The sequence below is a fragment of the Denticeps clupeoides genome, chromosome 20, assembly GCF_900700375.1.
Source record: "Denticeps clupeoides chromosome 20, fDenClu1.1, whole genome shotgun sequence".
Taxonomy (NCBI): Eukaryota; Metazoa; Chordata; class Actinopteri; order Clupeiformes; family Denticipitidae; genus Denticeps; species Denticeps clupeoides.
This window is the reverse complement of record NC_041726.1, coordinates 6,440,494-6,459,575: the sequence shown is the minus strand read 5'-3', so window position 1 is coordinate 6,459,575 and position 19,082 is coordinate 6,440,494. Positions and strand designations below refer to the sequence as shown.

The window sequence follows — 19,082 nt, the reverse complement described above, 5'->3', positions numbered from 1 at the left end:
TCTTGATGTAGCAATGATCTTTGAATTGTGGCTTGCTGCAGAGAGTTTTCAGGCACAGAGCAAGCGCCAGCCAATCAAATCAGTTTATTTAACGTGTTGGCCAATCATTCAGGCTTTATTACAGGAGCAGGAAACAACCACTGGTTGCTGCTCCTGTGCTTCCTGAATAGCAGCGTACAGTAAACCGTGTTAGTTTGATTAATAACACATTAATTCTGATAGCCCTACTAATAACGGATGTAATAGTCATGATTCATGATTCTAAAAATGATATTTCTATATATTTTACGCCCTCAGGTGAGGAGTGCAAAAAGAGGGGCCATTTTATCCAGTACATTGTCTAGATGAGAAGATTCTAGTAGCGTTTGCCAAGTCCCCTTCCCAAACCAGCCTTTTATTATACATGTGATGTTACGCTGGAGCCCCAACCACTGCTGCTAAACTCAAAACTCACAAATTCCAGAAGCCATCACTGAAACGGTCAGATTTATTAATGTGCTACAGAGTTACGCAGAAAGAACAGCTGGTTTTTCCCCGAACCATTTGTCTCCATGTCCTGCTTTCTTTTTTGTTACTGATATTCAGTGTTCAGTCTTTTGCTCACAGTGCAAAGAGGCACAAGTCTTCTAAACCAGTCTCGACCCTACGAAACCACTCGGCAAAAGCAAGGTACGGTGTAATCGTTCAACCATCACGTCCGTCTTGAGTTTAGCGCTTAATAACACTGTAACGCTCAGGCATTTCGGTGGCAGAACAGCCAGGTTGGCCAAGGCTCAAATCCCGCCTCCTCCCCTGTCCCCTCCGCCTCCGGCCTCGCTCTCTCTCTGAGCCTCCAGGCAGTTTTGGGCCGTGGTTTTGCCGTGCTGCTCCTTGAGGTGGCGCCGCAGGGCGGGCTTGTGGGCGAAGCGGACGTGGCAGTAGGCGCAGCGGTGCGGCCGCTCGCCGCTGTGCAGGTTCATGTGGTCGCACAGCGTCGCCTTCTGGGTGAAGGTTTTGTGGCAGAGGGGGCATCGGTGGGCTTTGGCACCGCGGTGGACGCTCATGTGCCGGTTCAGGTTGCTGGCGTGGGTGAACTGCTTGCCACAACACGGGCAGACGTACGGAAAGTGGGCGCCGCGCATGTGCAGAACCAGGGACTGGGCCGACGGGAACGCCAGGCCGCAGTGATCGCAGGCCACTGGTCCCGACGCACAGGAAGTGGAGCCGACAACGGCCACCGAATCATCAGCTCCGCCTTCCTCGTCTGCTGGCACTGCCACGACCCCCATGCCACCCTCGATGCTGGAATCATCAAGGCCATATCGTGCGGTTACGTCCTCCGAGCTGGGCTCCTCCCCAACAATCTCTTCCTGACCCTCGCCCACCGTGTACTCCATCCTGGGGGGGCTGTCCAAGTGCGACTGGGCAGCCAGGTAAGCGGAGCCAAAATCCACCGCTAAACTGCTCATGATCTCTGCGTGGGTCGGGAAGCGCCAGGCTTCCTGGTAGCTCACTCCCAGGGGCCTCCTTTCCCGAAATGAGCCACGCCTTCTGAGTTTAAAACCCCTCCCCCTGCTCACCCTCGGCTCGTGGAGGCGGCGTCTCCAGCGAAGACCCTCCCGCTCAAAGCCTCCGATGCGACTGATCGTTTCGACTGTCCCGTCCTCTATAGGCATGTCGGTCTCTTGACAGCGGTCCTCTAGCACGATGCTGGCTTCCCCTTGCTCCTCCTCTTGAGTGTGCCCTGGCTCCGCCCCCTGCTCATGTTCCTTGAGACACAGTTTGTAAGCCTCATACTCACCCCTGTCCTCATCTTCCTCCTGCTCTATTGAGGAACCCGACTGTCTTGCCTTAGCCAGGAAATATCAAACATGTCATATCATATTATTACTAACACAGCTTTTAGATTACGTGATTTGCTGTTTTGCTCAGTGTTGTGCCTCAGTGAGGTTTATTATTGTTTATTTATTAGTTATTTCTCGGCTAAAAACTGGATAAACCTCTTACCTTCATCTCAGGCAGAGAGAGAGCGCTTTGGTGTGGGGTAGAAGTGTGATTGCTCCCCAAGGCATGTGAGACCGCAGCAGGGCTTTCAGGGCGGGGTGACAGGCCGTCGTGTTGGGGTGATGAGGAGCTGGAACCATGGTCACTGTCACTCACCATCACCGGCACAGACAACAAGTCATCCATTTTGACCGACTAAAAGACAAAAAAAAAAAAACAATTTCCTTATTCAGATCATCCTAATTAGATATATCAAAGGTACATATTCATCTAGTGTACATGGCTTTTGATGAAGGGAGGAAACTTGATAACCCAGAGGAAAGGCAGGCATGAAAACTCTGCGCATTTAAATTTACATTTACAGCATTTATCAGACCCCCTCATCCAGAGCGACTTACAATCAGTAGTTACAGGGACAGTCCCCCCTGGAGCAACTTAAGGTTAAGTGTCTTGCTCAGGGACACAATGGTAGTAAGTGGGGTTTGAACCCACTAGGCTACTACCACCCTGCGCAAAGTCCAATGAGGCCACTTCTCTAACTCAGATTTGTGTTAGTGAACACAATTCGGACCAGCAACCTTCTGATTACGGGGCCGCTTCCTTACCCACTAGGCCACCACTGCCTGTAGTTACCGCACCTCAGGGTTAAGTGTCTTGCTCGGGGACACAATGGTAGTAACTGGGGTTTGAACCTGGGCCTCCGTGGCCACTACCACTTACTTCACTGGGACTGGGGTTCTTTGGCTGCAGGTACATACTGAGGGCGCCCCTGCATCTCTCCACCACATGCTCCATCTGCAGGTAGCTGGCTGCCGTCAGGTAGTTCACGATCTCTCTGGAGCTGAACTGCAGTGTGCCGGTGTAACAGGACTGGAGCAGCTTGCACACTACGTTGGAGCTGTGTAACACTGACACCTACAGGAATATTATACAATTTAATTACAGAGTGCTTCAAAGTGCAACTTCACATGCTAATTACAAGCGGAAGAAAGACAAAAAAGGCATGCAGGATTTCAACAAACTTTAACTGGACAACGGCATTATATTTGCTTTACTATGAAATTGCATCTCACAACTACTAGCCACTAGCCTAGGTGCAATTTCATACTAATTTTTGCTTTTATGTCGGTCTTATTGCTCCCCTAATACTGCATCTGAAGTCTCTTTCTGAAATTCAGCCTTCGTGCAGAATTACAGCCACTTTGATCCAGTCCCATAGTGAGATTTCCCAGGCTGCATAGTTTCAGTGTCTGTAGCTTTAAATATTAATGACATTACACATATTATATGTTTAAAAACATAAAATTGTAATATTTGGTTATGTTTGCAATATTTGCAAATTGGTTCCACTTGAATACTTGCAATATTGAGGTCTAAGAAAGTGAAGCGATTGTCACTTGCGATACACAGCAGCACAGCATTTAACCCATCACCCTGAGTGAGCAGTGGGCAGCCATGACAGGCGCCTGGGGAGCAGTGTGTGGGGACAGTGCCTTTGCTCAGTGGCACCTTGGCGGATCCGGAATTCAGCAACCTTCTGATTATGGGGCCGCTTCCATAACCGCTAGGCCACCACAGCCCCCTAAAGCAGTCACAAAAGCATTTCACTGCATATCATACCGTGTATGACCGTGTGTGTGACAAATAAAATTTGAATATGAATTTGAAGTGCGGCCTATAGAAGTAAGCAGGCATTCGCAGAAATTATATCATCAACACCATTCAGCAACAACAACATTTGGCACAGACAGGAAGTCGTGTCACCGTTTTTCCAGAAAAAAAACCCTTGTGATGACATTAGGGGACAAATTCCAGATTCCTTACACCTTTTCACATTTCAAGCCAATGCAGGACCATAGACAGGCTAGGGGAATTCGTATTATTATTAAATAATCTCTCAAAGTCAAATTTTCATGTTAGGGGACCTTTAAACAGTCGACATAATGTCTGTGCTATTGTTTTTTGCTGCTCTTATCTTGTACTCTCCTCTTCTGCCCTGACAATGTAAATTTCCCACTTGTGGGAGTAATAAAGGATCATCTTAGCTCATCTCTTATCTTATCTTAAAACGTTCAGTTCTGAATGCCAAAGAAATTAAATAAAAACCCACACCACACCACACCATCTATGCTGGGGAAATTCTTTTTGTGCACAATCCTCATATAGAAACATATAGAATTCCATTGTTAAAAATGAAATGTACACCTGAAATGTATAACCATTAAAATGTGTATTAAATGCATAATCAGTATCCAAGTTTGTTGTGATCCAGACATACGGCACGGTGAGACAAGGACAGTTTATTGCGAGGGCAGGTGCCAAAGGGTGGAATCACAGGGTCTGGCGCCCACCTGAAGCTCAGAAGAAGGGCTCAAGAGAAACTGGTCCCTGAGGAATGGCGAGCAGGCAGCCAGCACCACTTTGTGACCCCGGAACATCTGCTTCCCGCTGGCCACTATGGTTACGTCGCAGAAGTGCTGGTGGCTCCGGAGGGAGTTCATGTTCTTGAGGGCAGCGTCGCCATGTCCCGGCAACTGGAAACACACCACCTCCATCTAGGCGTCAAATCAGAAAAGTTCCTCGTTACATCTCCGAAAAGCCTGAACAACACAGACTGACTGCATACAGTGGCTCTAGGTTTGTGCTCGTGTGATCGAAGAGAATTTTTTTAATGTTTTTATTTTTTTTAGTAGGCACACTTATTTCAGTGGCCGGCACAAAAAGACAGGACCGTGTGTATGCATGTTTTTTTGTTTTTTTTTTGCCCGATTCTCCTTAATTACCTGTTAAAGGTATCCAGTAGGCTAAATGCCACCAGTGCATGGGCACAGAAAATTAGACAAATATTGAATGTATTCCATCTTCCGAATATTAATTCTGAAATATTTCAGGAATCAGCTGTCTAGTAACCCCAATAATATCCATGATGATGTCTAGGGTTCTGCTACAAGGACTCTTTAAACTAATGAATGATCTCCTGCAAGCAAAATACTGAATACTGTATTGCAGAACACAGAACAATTGGGAGAGAAGAACCTTTCTCTGCACGCATAATGTCAACGTTTACGACATTGTAGGGAAATTCTGCGATGAACGCATCAGGCACAACCAACATTTGATCGAATGTTGAAGACAGAAGTAGAGAAATGTGCGAAAGGGCACAGCGTGCGCGCCACCGTGGCGACCGGTTCAGTGGCGTGACCCTGACGCCGCAGGTTTAACACCGCGCTGCTCAACAGTAACACGAGCCACACTCAGGAGCAAGTTGCTAACTTCTTTATTACACTTGTTTTTACACTTCATACGCACATTGTGTTTTTTTTTTCTTCCAAACGCAACTGTACACACTCAACACGTGCACGGGTCTCTTGTTTTTTTTTTTTTTTTACGTCATACGTTCACTGCTGCGTATTTACTGCACGGCGCGTTGACATTTCAGGCAAAACGGCTCTTTTATAAAAAAAAAAAAAAGGCAGCACACGCACAACTTAACGCCAGCACGCTACGCGTTGTCTCCGGAAAGCCCGGCCGCGCTAAGGTGCACCGCAGTCGGCCGGGCGTCTGTTCCGGACTTTTGACAACACGGGTCCGGAGGCCCGGACAGCCCGGGCGTCGCGTTTCGGACGCGCCGCCTTTCGGGGCCGCGGTTGCCGGGGGCCGGCAAGCTACCTTGCCGAGCTAGCGACGCGAACAGGCAGCGAGTTCAGCAGCACTGCCGGGGACAGTCACTCTATTCGGCTTACCTGCTGTACGCGGGGAGAACGTTTAAAAGCGAAGGGTTTTGTAAAAAAAAATATCGTGTCCATATATATAAATATATGTTTACATGGAGCTTTCAGTTCATTTTAAAAGTGCGGCGATTCATATATCTATGTTTTAAGCGTTAATAACTAAAAGCGCAGCACGCGGCGCTAGTGGAGAAGCGCTGGTCCGCCGTGGTCGTACTTTAGCCCCGCTAGCTTGCCCGGCTGTCTGGTAACTTAGCGGACACCAGCCAACGACTTCCCCACGGCCCGTGTCAACAAGCCCGGCTCCCTGGCTGACAATTTAAAGGGGAACCGGCCTTTTCTCCGGGCTTCTCGGAAGATTATGGCGAACGTTAGACTGCAGCGAATTTCACATCATATTAAATATGTATATTTCGGGAATATATATATATATATATATATATATATATATATATATATATATATATATATATATATATATATATATATATATATAAAAAAACAGTACAGGCCACAAGTTTGGACGCACCTTCTCATTCAATGTGATTTCTTTATTTTCATGACCATTTACGTTGGTAGATTCTCACTGAAGGCATCACAACTATGAATGCATGAGGAGTTCTGTACTTAACAAAAAGTGGAGACCTGGCCTCCACAGTCACCGGACCTGAACCCCAATCCAGATGGTTTTGGGGTGAGTTGGACCGGAGAGTGAAGGCAAAGGGGCCAACAAGTGCTAAACACCTCTGGGAACTCCTTCAAGACTGTTGGAAAAGCATTTCAGGTGACGACCTCTTGAAGCTCATCGAGAGAATGCCAAGAGTGTGCAAAGCAGTAATCAGAGCAAAGGGCGGCTATTTTGAGAAAACTAGAATATAAAACGTGTTTTCAGTTATTTCACCTTTTTTTGTTAAGTACGTAACTCCACATGTGTTCATTCATAGTTTTGATGCCTTCAGTGAGAATCTACCAATGTAAATAAAAATAAATAAATAAAAGTGATTGTCACATGTGATACACAACAGCACAGCACACGGTGAAATTTGTCCTCTGCATTTAACGCATCACCCTGAGTGAACAGTGGGCAGCCGGGGAGCAGTGTGTGGTGACGGTGCTTTGCTCAGTGGCACCTCAATGGCACCTTGGCGGATTGGGATTCGAACCAGCAACCTTCTGATTATGGAGCCGCTTCCTTAACCGCTTGGCCACCACTGCCATGGTCATGAGATGGTCCAAACTCTTGGCCTGTACTGTGTGTATGTATGTGTGTGCATATATATGTATATATATTTCTCATTTTGCACGGTGGTTGTCGCTCAACTTGCCAGGGTAAATATAAACAAAAACACCAGTATTATAATACATATAATAATACCAACGTTGTATTGCGTGGCTACATTAATGCATTCATGAAATCTCGGCTGCTGGCTTACCTAAACCCTTTGTTACCGTAATGATTCACTAGTGACAAGTGCACGGCTAAATTAATTGTTATTATTATTAATATTTTTTCAATTAACCCTTTATTTAATTAGTTAATTTAGTTGGCTATCCGTGCACGCGTCCGTTCTTTTGTTCGGGCCGAAGCCGCCTTTTGTACGTCATGACGCAAAGTTCCTACGTCGGCGACGTGCTTACGTCAGACGTCTGGGTTTTTTTTTCCCTCAAAAAGAACATGTCGGTATCCGTACGGGTGGACGAGGTGAGAGACGAACAATGGCAAATGGTGTATTAAAAGACACAATTGTTACTTATCGGTGTCGTTTAGAGAGCCGAAATGCATGTCTCCATAGCAACGCGGCGACCGGACATCTTTGCTCTGTGCCGGTCCGCCAAGGGAAATGCGAACGGCGCTGCTGCAATGCCTCTAAATGAAAAGCTCTGTAAGCTCTACAGGTTTTAAGTAAAAGATATTCGCTTTGCGTTGTCGGTGAGGCTGAAGGGCCCATGTCTTTTGGTGAGTTTCACCTTTTGCTATAGAAACGCACGGCACCGGTCAGGTGCCCGTAGGTCGGCACCTAAGCTGCACGTGCATTAAATTTTCTGTCATATCTGCACATTCTGTATTTACAGAGTTCAGGAAATTTGAGTTGTGCAGGTTGTGGCACTCCGGCAGCCCGCATTCAGACGCCACTCACAGGCTTGCCTTTGTTTTGTAGGAATTGTCTGAAAGAAAGTCGGACCGATCCAGCTCTGATGAATCCGATCCAGGTACGTTTGCACGTGCACACGAGTGCACGCTTTCTGCGCTTTCGGTGGTAAAATCGCAGCAAAACTGTCACTGTTGTACAGGTGATCCATGTCCCTCTACATCTGGGATGTCAAAAAAGGCCAACATGGTGCCAGCAGAGGTGAAGCCGTCAAAAAGGAGCCAGAACAGCCAGTCAAGGGAGGGGGACGACGGCGACGCGCTTTCCATGTCCAGATGTTCTTCAGGGAAGACAGGTGACTTGTAGACACATCACAGGCGTTCCTTTTTTCTGTTGTTTGCTTTGCCCGACTGACACATTTTTGTATTTATGTAGCGAAGGGATCTTCATCTTCGACATCCTCATCATCGCCCTCTCACAGGGCAAAAATGAGTGTCTCAGGCCTTGGGAGTCGGACCCTTGCGACTGTTTCCTCCTCGCCCTTGTCGACCGCCTCGCCTGTTCTCCATCTGCCGAAGGTCCACCGAGCTCGCAAGACGATGAACCGGCCTCCCCCAACTCAGGTGGGCAAAGGCGGCATACTACCGCATACGTAGCATTCAAACGTGTACAAGCCTTAAATTAAAGTTATTTCGGCTGTTTAAAATCTTAAAAACTTGCTCAGGTGAGGTGTTTTGAGCAAGCGATTGTTCCGGCGGACCCCAAGGAGCTGATGACTAGTTTCAGTCCGGAGACAGGAACAGGTTGCTAGCAGATTTCATATCTCACATTTCATATCCCTCTGCAGAGTGCCCATGCATGTTCATTGTAATGCGTTAGCGCCTGTTTCGGTGTAGCGTTCGGTCGTGACCCCCGTCTCACCTTTTCATCTGGTCAGGTGTGAAGCGACGGAAGGTGGGGGCTGACACGGCTAGTCCTGTTAAAGAGAGGGTCGAGGCAGCCACACCAGACGAGACGGAGGTCAGTTGGGTAGCTGACCACTTTATTACATAATTATTACCGATAATCGGAACTTTTCCTTTCCGGAAAAGTAAAAAATGACTATTTAAGCGGTTACTAGTGGAAGCGTCCATACCTGCAGGCCGTGAGTGTGGCGTCCAGTCCTGAGGCTGCGGAGAAGGATGCCAAAGACCATGGCAGTGGTTGGCTGGAAGATCTGGACGACAGTGCCAGCGAGGAAGATTTTCATCTTCTGTACAACAGCTACGCTGGAGATGACGTCATGTTCTCGGACAGCAAGGTAGCCCAGCATAAGCTCATACATATCTTTCTAATGCTATGGGTGGGTTATATAAATATGGCATTATTATGGGAATGTATGCATTGCTCTGTAAATGGAATCCTACATTTATTTTATTATATGACCGCGTTCTTATTTTATGTGCTTATTACAATGATTTTGCAGTCTGAGGATGGCATGTTAGAAGATCAGCAGTGTGGGAGGGGTGAAGAGGAGTCTGGAAACCTCTCAGACCAAGTACGTGACCAGCAGCTTATAGGAAAAGTCTATGAAGAGTTTTTGGGTGCCAAGTATAAGAAAAAACGGACTAATTGTAAACTATTATCTCACCCCGTGACCAGAGTTCAGGGTCTGATCAGCATACGAGGACGAAGGAGAGGCGGAGCGAGTCACCATGGAGACAGCCAGGGCGGGGCAAGGGGAGAGAGCAGCCCACTGTGGTGGAAACCGATGAAAGGGGTAATAAAGAATGACAAGTTAAAGTTACACATTATGTACATTCGCTAGCTCGTGGCTAATCAGGGTTTTGGTGCTGATGCCCTGATGTCTCAGGCACAGAGTCCGGACCAGCGACAGCTTCGGCAGGTGGGTGTGGAGACTACACGGAGGTGCCTCTGGGCTCTCTAGACATCGCTGCCGCAGACAGCCTCACACTCTCGCCACAGCCAGGTCAGCGTTTTGTAGGCGATTGACTCATTTTCCTTTGGGATATTATGTTTTAGAGAAAGGGAATAAGTAAGTACTATCTTCCATGGTGTGGCATGAACTGTCGGGTTTTTTTTTTTTTTTTTTTTTTTTTTTGTACATGAGGATGTCTGCGAGTCAGGTGAGAATTGTGCTGAGGACCACAAGTGGGAACAGTTGACTGATTCTGTGGCTTTTGTGATTCCAGATGACAGCAGTGACAGTGGAGAGACAGAGAAGCTGGAGGAACTGCCACTCTGCAGCTGCAGGATGGAAGCGCCACGTGTGGATGGCCTGAGCGGCCCTGGCAATCGGACCTGCATGGCCACCGAGAGCATCAATGGAGAGGTGTGTATTTTGTTGTCAAAAGTGTTTTCAGTTCAACCAGTATTCACTAAACTAGCGTGTAATAAATATCACAGAGAATCCAACGATAGAATTATAGGGTCTTTTATCCAAAGCGACTTACAAGAGGAAGACACCAGCAATTATCATTTGGTTTCTTTAGATTTTGAGTTACAAAACTAAGAACCCTGATAAGGCCGAACTTGTCAAGAATAGAACATGCTAGGGAATTGTTAAGTGCTAGACAAATTATTATTTTTGGTTGTTGCTGTGTGAGTGCATGAAGGTTAGACTCGTCTGAAATACTTTTTAAACAAGTGGGTTTTCAAATGTTTCTTAAAGGTGGTGGTAGTCTAGGCTAGTCGAATGGAGCAGGGCAAGTTGTTCCACCAGCCAGGGACAAAAATGGAGAATAGAGCCGATTGGGATCAGAGACCCCGTGAAGAGGGAATTTTTTTTATTTTTCCACTCATCCCTTCATGAGGCCCAATTCATTCATGCCTTCATGTCGCTGGATGGTGAAGCGAGTTGCACTGCCTGCTCTTAATAAATCCCACTGCACATATCCGGCCCCTCTTTCTTAACCTCTTCACTCTGTGTATTCATCTGAGCCCATGTGAGTACCCACTAGGGGTTCTGAAAATAATCTTATAATCGATGAATTGTGATGCAGATGTGGAAAATTCTGCACCGATGCAGTTCATATCATAATCGATTATATCATAATGACATTGGTTATTTTTCTGGCAGCGGCATAAAAATTCTCATTAAAAAGGAAGGAGAATGGCTGCCTGATCCGAGTACAGATGTATTTTCATGCGACCAACAGATTTGAAGCAGTCTAGTGTTCAGTCTGCCCCTTCGAAACACACACACAAATGCAGGAAACGTAATAGCTGATGTAGATATTTGGACACTCAGAGGCTGATAACAACAAGAAGGATTGTGCTGAAAATGTATCATTCTTATCATTCAACCAGTTTATTGATCATCTCATCAAGTGGCTTTTGATGATTACAATAGTGAACATAGCAGCCATGAAGGTAAAAATAGGCGACTCTTTTCATCAGTGTTTCATCTTACATACTTCACTTTCTCCTGATACAACAAATACTAAATGTTTTTTGCATTTTATTTCTTCAAAATGGCTCAATTTTAGTAGATAGTTATATAGATACTTTACTCATCCCAGAGGGAAATTCACAGTTTCCGGCAGTTTAAACAAATAGGTTCGCACTGGACAGAGCGTATGTAGTACACACCATCTAGACATGTGAACATGGAACAAGATCTCCATAACCGCCACGGAGTAGGTGTGTCTAAACTTTCCTCTGGTGTATATATCTTTTTTTACTCTTACTCAGATTCAGAAATTTAGTTGTCTGCTGTGTAGAGGTGTTCACTTTTTTCCATGTTGTCTTATTACCCAGCTGGTGGGCTGCAAAAACACTGTCGTGAAGGGGGAGACCATGCGTCCGTCCAGCCGGGTGTCCCTTATGGTTCTGTGTGAGGGACATCGCTCACACATGGTCAAACATCACTGTTGTCCGGGCTGTGGCTACTTCTGCGTTTCAGTAAGTCCCTTTAAAGTGACAAAATGTCAGTCACAGTGTACATGGTGCTAGTCGAATTTACTACATTTAATATATATTTTCTATGAAATGAAGTAGATACAACTTGGTACAACCTTTTGTATTTTTGCAGGGGACATTCTTGGAGTGCTGTCCAGATCCGCACATCGCTCACAGGTTTCACCGTGGCTGCGTGTCGGTGCTGGGCAGTAGGCGTGGCCAGAGGATGGGCGTCTCCATGCTCTTCTGCCCTCACTGTGGCGAAGACGCCTCAGAGGCCCAGGAGGTCACCATCCCCCCCACTGCGTCATCGACGTCAACCGTCGTCACGGCATCCGCCTCCACCACTACGTCGCCACTTCCACCCCTTCACCCGTTGCCCGTAGGCAACGAGAGGCGGCCAGGGAGGCCCGTCAGGTGAGCAGGACAGACATGCTTATGAAGGGGTGGCCGGCCATGGCCCTTCAGGGGCAATTTGTTCCAAATGAGCGCTTGCCTCCTGAGAACATTCTTGTTACCAAAGACAGGAGAACACAGCCAATACATAAACACAAAAAATCCAACTTCAGCAAATATTCAGATTATTGATTTTTAACCAGCTTAGTCAAGTTATTTTCTAAATACAGAACATGGGAAGGACCTTTTTTTTTTTTTTTTTTTTTTTTTTTTTTTTTTTTTTTTTTTTCTAAATCACCCAGTGGACGGATGCGGGGGTGGGGAGATGTCAAGCGTCCCCCTGAGAAGGAGCCCCAGGCCCCCAGCCCAGCAGCAGAAACAACAGCAGCAGCAGCAGCAACAACAACGGACGCGGCCGCTCCAGCTGAAGGAGGCGTGGACAGTGTGGGACCCTCCCTTTGCCTGCCCAACGGGAAACCTGTCTGCCCCAGCGCACTACCTCCAGGAGACAAGCGGGTGGCGCTACAGAGGGCCATTCTCACCCAGGAGACTGAGAGGTGAGCGGCATTTAATACACATGAAATTAACATTTGACTTTCTAAATCCCACGTTCAGGGTCAGTTTTCGATTGTTTTCATTTTAGGAGCTAACTTTTTTACAAACTTTTAGAAATCTTGTGACATCACGTCTCCTTTTCTCATTTACTTGTCAGGAAGAAGAAGATGCGGTTCCATCCCCGCCAGCTGTATCCGGCTGCCAAGCAGGGGGAGGTCCAGAGAGTTCTCATCATGCTCAGTAAGTCTCAGTAGGCTCCTGATGAATCGTTTCAATCATCAGTATATATATATATATATATATATATTTGTTCTCCTGTGTGAAACGAGAGGTTTGCTGCTCTTTCTATCCAGTGGAGGGTATTGACCCTGCGTATCAGGCCGACTCTCAGAGCCGCCGGAGTGCGCTCCACGCCGCCGCACAGAAGGGTCTGCTGGAGGTCTGCTACCTGCTTGTACAGGTGCTTCTCTTTTTCGAACCTCCACTCTTCCGGCTCACAATTCTTGGTAGGTAGTGAGCTACAAATGGCTCACACAGTGAGAATATTTTTGGTTTATTTTAGGCTGGTGCTAAAGTTGATGCCCAAGACAAGACCTTAAGGACCCCTCTGCTAGAGGCCATTGTCAACAATCACATCGATGTGGTGAAGTTCCTGATCCAGAGTGGAGCCTGTGTTTACCATGTCGTAAGTGTCTATCTATAAGGTTAAACAAGTCAGGCTTTCAGTACGACACATGCGTTTAATAAATCTTTTTCACGTTACAATTGCTTTTACTTAATCTGCAGTCACAAAAGATGAACAAATTTCATATGTTTTTAATTGCACGTCTAATGTGATGTATGTAATCCTTGAGAAACAATTAATATCAGTTCCTTCTATTACCTGTATTGGAGCTGTACTTTGTATTTACTGAAATCAATTATTAATATACGTATTTTTTTTAAACCAGGAGGAGGACGGGTCTACGGGGCTTCACCATGCAGCCAAGCTGGGCAACCTGGACGTGGTCAATCTGCTGCTGGGAACGGGACAGGTGGACGTTAATGCACAGGTGGGGAAGAGGGCCAGAGGAGGGACGCTCTTGGGCTCAGGGCGGGGTGACGACACCCAACAAGTCAGTGTGTCTGTTTTTAACCTGCTTTTATCTGTGTGGGTGTTGGAGATGTAGTGACTTGATGTTAAGTATAGACAGAAAATTCTTAATAATTTTAATACTAATTGTAATTTAAGTGAATAATAAACAGGCTAGGATCATGGGCTTCATACTACTTGAGCATGTGTGTTGAGCGAATTACTATGATTTTCATAATAAATTTTTTTTGGTGTGTTCACTTGCCAATGATGACATTTCAAATCACCTTCAGAAAAATGTTCTATAGTCTAATACAATAACAGATATTATGTCGAACCTGCCAATCCCATATCTCGTCTTCTTATCCTGAATTTGACATTTTAAAAAAACCTGACGTTCACTCTGTGTTGATTGGTGTTCATCAGGATAGTGGAGGCTGGACCCCCATTATCTGGGCTGCGGAGCATCGCCACATTGACGTGATCAGGGCTCTGCTCGACAGGGGATCAGACGTTACCCTCAAGGACAAGGTCAGTCTGCGCCTGAGCCATACCCTATTTGCCAGGTGTGGAGATGCTGGTGGACAATCTACTGCTGGGCAGTTTATTTTATTCATAACATCCACAATTAATCAGATATAGATCATTATCACTTTCAATTTAAACCTCCCGGCCTGGTAACATTTGGCTCCACAGCCCCATAATATATTTTAGAAGCATGCTACAGGTTCCATTTTGCCAAATACAGCAATATCACTTTTTGATCATACACTTCCTTGTGATGCTTCGATTCCAAATAAGCACAAAAATATGTGAATCTCGTCTCTGTATCTTGCAAATTCAAAGGCATGTGTCATTATTATTCAGGTAAACAAATATATCTGTTTTTCTGCAGGATTTTCTCTTTCTACTGCTCTCTATTTTTATGAGGAGCAGAGTTCTCCCTATTACTTCATAATTGGTATTAAAGTTTTGCTATGCTGATGGAATCCATGTTGCGTTGTTCTGTGAAAGTGCACAGCTTTAAAGACGTTGGCCTGCCTTTCTCCGCAGGAGATGAATGTTTGTCTTCACTGGGCCTCCTTTGCTGGTAGCGTAGAGATTGCCGAACTCGTTTTAAACGCCGGTTGCCCGTTGTCTTCGGTCAATACGCACGGTGACACGCCCCTTCACATTGCCTCGCGGGAGGGCTACCTGGACTGTGTAACGTGAGTGATAACATAACCGTGATTGTAATTTTATTTTTATCATGATTGTAAAAAATTGTGTGTGTGTGTGTGTATATATGTATAAAATGACTTTTGCATAATGTTAATACCTTCAGGTTGTTTCTTTCGAGAGGGGCGGATATTGATGTCATGAACCGCGAAGGGGACACGCCTCTTACATTAGCACGGCATGAGTCACCGGTTTGGGTCGCTCTCCAGATCAACAGGAAGTTACGCCGGGGAATAGCAAATCGCATTGTCAGGACGGAGAAGATCATATGCAGGTAAACATGCTAAATACTGACACTTTTCAACATTCTTACAATTTTCCATGGATGACTTTTGATTGGTTGGAAGCTAAAGATTTTTCTTCAGTGTTCATCAATTCACACCCATTTTCTGCAGCGACGTTGCCCAGGGCTACGAGAACGTGCCCATCCCGTGTGTGAATGCTGTGGATGATGAAGGCTGCCCCTCTGATTATAAATACATCTCCGAGAATTGCGAGACGTCAGCCATGAACATCGACCGCAACATCACACACTTGCAGGTAGGGGTGGCCGGTGGTCGACAACTGCAGATCTAGATGCTTTAGATTCATTATATTTGTGTCATTTTATGCAATAAAGGGTTGAATTAAGCCATATCGCCCGGCCCTACTTACAGGTGACTCATGAGTGACATGAAGGTCACTAGATACATGTTCTGTTGTGTTGGAAGTCATTTTAAGACGATTGTTTTATTCTTCAGCACTGCAGCTGCTTGGACGACTGCTCTTCCAGTAACTGTCTGTGTGGGCAGCTCAGTATCCGATGCTGGTATGATAAGGTAAAAACTGTGTGGAACACTTCAGGAGATAGTTGGCGGGTCATTAATCTGAGAATAAGTCACCACTATTGTTGTCATGGCCCCCAGGACCATCGGCTGCTGCAGGAGTTCAACAAGATCGAGCCTCCTCTCATCTTCGAGTGTAACCTGGCTTGTTCTTGCTACCGAAGCTGCAAGAACAGAGTGGTGCAGGCGGGCATCAAGTAAGAAGTGACACGTTGTACAACATGAAACCAGTTCCAACTAAAATTATCCATCAGGTTTCAAATGGGGACCTATGGATTTTTTTTTTAATAATAGTCTCCATACTTTGTTTTGGTCTGTCCAATACTGATTCTATTTCTCCAAATAATGAATATAGAAGTGCTGCTGTTGATGGTTGGAATTTGCCTTCTCAGGGTTCGTCTGCAGCTGTATCGCACAGAGAAAATGGGCTGGGGCGTGAGAGCGCTGCAGGACATTCCCCAGGGCAGCTTCATCTGCGAGTGAGAGCCTCTGTTCATTTTTTTTTTTTAAAGAAAGTTGCCTTTATGGGTAATGTCATTGCGTCTTTTTTTTTTTTTTTTTTCTGCAATGGATCAGGTATGTAGGAGAATTAATATCTGATGCAGAAGCTGATGTCAGAGAAGACGACTCGTACCTATTTGACCTGGACAACAAGGTACTGTTTGCTCTCGCTTCTCACTTCAAAGCACTTTGTGCCTACTAATAAGACCATTTATTTTCTTTCTTTTTTCAAACTTTTTATTATGAAGTGCAAACATACAGTACAATGTTCAGTGTATAGTTGTATAGTTCCAAGTATAATGCGTTTTCTGTTTTATTTATATTTAAAGGAATTTCATAAATACACAGAAACCACATCAGTTACTAGATAAATAGGGAAATAAATTGGGATTCCATGTGGCCTTTTTTCCAGGATGGAGAGGTTTACTGTATAGATGCGCGTTATTACGGCAACATCAGCCGCTTCATCAACCACCTGTGTGACCCCAACATCATCCCCGTCCGGGTCTTCATGCTGCACCAAGATCTGCGGTTCCCACGCATCGCCTTTTTCAGCTCCCGGGACATCCTCACAGGGCAGGAGCTGGGGTCAGTCATTCCCATCACCAGTGGCTGTGTTACATTATGTAATAAATCGATCAATAAATCCCAATAAATCTTCATTCCACTGGGCTTGTGCTATGAACACATAATACTGGGAAATGTATTTATCCCCCTTGCAAATAAATAACACTTTTGAGACTAGGGATCAGCATATATATTATTGTGTCCAAGTAAATGAACACAGAAGAAAATGAAAAATATGGCCACCTAAAATAATTATACCACATTATCCAAATTAGCTGTGGAAACAGCAAAACCTTACACAATCATTTTGACCATAACCCGCACCAAAAGCATTGCTAAACAAAATGGAAAATCAGGAGATATTAGTAGATATATTAGTTATTATTAGTTAGGGGCCCATTTTGGCCTCATAGGTGCCATTTGAAATTTATCAGAGACAGAATTACGAATAACTCATTTGTTTCTCTTAATAGTTTTGGTGATTTATAATACAAACAGTATATAATATTAATTAATTTACATGAAGTACTGTATGTGTAATTATAATGATACAACACTAGTATAATCAGATTAAAAAACAAAATTAAGAAACATGTATTTTTATTTGTGCTGGAGATGTAGCTCAGCCGGTAGAGAGTGTGACTTACCATAGATAGTCCTGCTATCCTGGCAAATTCTGTGTGTGTCCTACTGACAGCATTCACATGACACTGTTATTTAAGAATCTTTAGGAGCATAAACTCAGAGGTAAGAGTGTATTAATATTGGACATGTGATCATTGTTTCAAATCCCCTATTCTAGGAAATAATTATAATATTATTATAATATTATTATTATTATTATTATTTTTATGTTCTTGATTTGTTTCATGGTTTCCAATCAGATTAGTACAGTATTGGTTTTGTGGGCTCAGGGTAGTGAGCGAATGAGAGTTAATCAAATTACTGCAAACTTTTAATTATTTATTTGATGTAATAGCTCCAAGATATATTTTTGTTGTGTCTTATAACACAGGTTTGACTATGGAGACCGTTTCTGGGACATCAAAAGCAAGTACTTCACCTGCCAATGTGGCTCGGAGAAGTGCAAGCACTCGGCAGAGGCTATAGCCTTGGAGCAGAGCCGGCTCGCTCGCATGGAGGCCTGCCCGGAGTCGGGAGGTGAATCGGGGGTGACCGTGCTGGGGAACTCCTAACACGCCTTTTTTTTCCCCCTCTTTTCCCCAAATGTGTCGCGGATGAGAAATTTCTCATGAAATAATGAACTTTTCACCTGCTGCGCTGTTACTTTCCACGATTGCTGGAACTGACTCTTGGAGAATCGTCCATGTCTATTAGGCATCAACAAACATGAAGGATTAACACTGTAATAGTTTTTTTTGTTTCTCTTAACAAAACACAAACTGGTGTCTTCTATTCTGAAGGTGTAGTACGACAGTACATGCAAAAACCTCAAATATTACAGTGCCACCCTGGTGCCATATCACATTTTGTGGTCTTACAGCATGTTGCAGATGTATGATGCTCAGTGTAGAGAGGACAAAACAATTGGAAACCACAGATTTCAGTTCTGTGTAGATTCATAGTTATTTCTTCTTTATTGGTCCATTTTTTTTTTATTCATGTCATTTAGATTCACCATTAAAAACATTTACTATTTCATAGATAAACGCCTGTCTCAGCTCTCATGTAATTATTAATGATGCGTATAATATGCGTGGTGTTTTTTGATTGGTACATAATTGTAGAAGCTGTGATGTTACTGTTATGGAGCATTGTGATTTTATTGCGATGTTCTCACATGGAGCCACAAAGGAATGTCTTGTTGCAAGGGCGGGGCTACGGTGCCAGGTATGCCTTTCGTTGCAGGTACCCATGTGACTATATCGCCTAGTAACTGGAGACGAGAGAAGTGAAAGGATTCACAGTAGCGCCTTGTTTTCTCAGCATACATCCGCCTCTTTTTTTTTTTCGTCCTTTTGAGGACAGGCCAACCCTCATAGACCTGGCCGCTTTTGAGAATGATTGATACGGTTGAAGAAAAGACGGATATTGATCAAAAATCCATTGATAAATTGGGGCATGGTAAGTTTTTTTTTTTTTTTTCAATCAGGCAAAATACAGAATACTGTATTTAAAATAAAATAAATAATACTCCCAGGATAATACAAATAATGTCCTAGTCCATGTACTGATTACTACTGCCATGTTTCTGACTATTTGTTTCCTGCCGTTACTTAATATCTAC

General features: G+C 44.7%; 2 protein-coding genes across 7 annotated transcripts; one reads left to right on the top strand and one right to left on the bottom strand.

Moving 5' to 3' along the window:
• Positions 1–468: 468 nt before the first annotated feature.
• On the bottom strand, positions 469–6,032 carry LOC114769926 (zinc finger and BTB domain-containing protein 12-like). Its single transcript, XM_028963344.1, has 5 exons — positions 5,727–6,032; positions 4,335–4,538; positions 2,704–2,898; positions 1,987–2,178; positions 469–1,829 (listed from the first exon to the last, which is right to left on the bottom strand). Exons 1-5 carry the CDS (start codon positions 5,787–5,789, stop codon positions 774–776), a joined length of 1,710 nt encoding a protein of 569 aa, XP_028819177.1. The 5' UTR covers positions 5,790–6,032; the 3' UTR covers positions 469–773.
• Positions 6,033–7,364: 1,332 nt separating this feature from the next.
• Positions 7,365–18,959, top strand: ehmt2 (euchromatic histone-lysine N-methyltransferase 2). 6 transcript variants are annotated; one of them, XM_028963572.1, is made up of 28 exons: positions 7,371–7,413; positions 7,871–7,922; positions 8,004–8,156; positions 8,237–8,424; positions 8,526–8,604; positions 8,739–8,821; positions 8,943–9,101; positions 9,267–9,338; positions 9,443–9,560; positions 9,654–9,686; positions 9,994–10,133; positions 11,561–11,704; positions 11,835–12,118; positions 12,400–12,654; positions 12,810–12,892; positions 13,006–13,112; positions 13,215–13,337; positions 13,603–13,767; positions 14,151–14,255; positions 14,778–14,932; positions 15,049–15,216; positions 15,338–15,482; positions 15,683–15,760; positions 15,848–15,963; positions 16,159–16,245; positions 16,343–16,421; positions 16,680–16,855; positions 17,850–18,958. In XM_028963572.1, exons 1-28 carry the CDS (start codon positions 7,387–7,389, stop codon positions 18,028–18,030), a joined length of 3,555 nt encoding a protein of 1,184 aa, XP_028819405.1. In that variant the 5' UTR covers positions 7,371–7,386; the 3' UTR covers positions 18,031–18,958. The 6 variants fall into 6 exon arrangements, with proteins under 6 accessions (XP_028819407.1, XP_028819405.1, XP_028819403.1 ...); XM_028963570.1 differs by having other exon boundaries at positions 9,654–9,770; positions 17,850–18,957; XM_028963571.1 differs by having other exon boundaries at positions 9,654–9,770; positions 13,603–13,704; positions 17,850–18,954.
• The last annotated feature ends 123 nt before the right edge of the window (positions 18,960–19,082 follow it).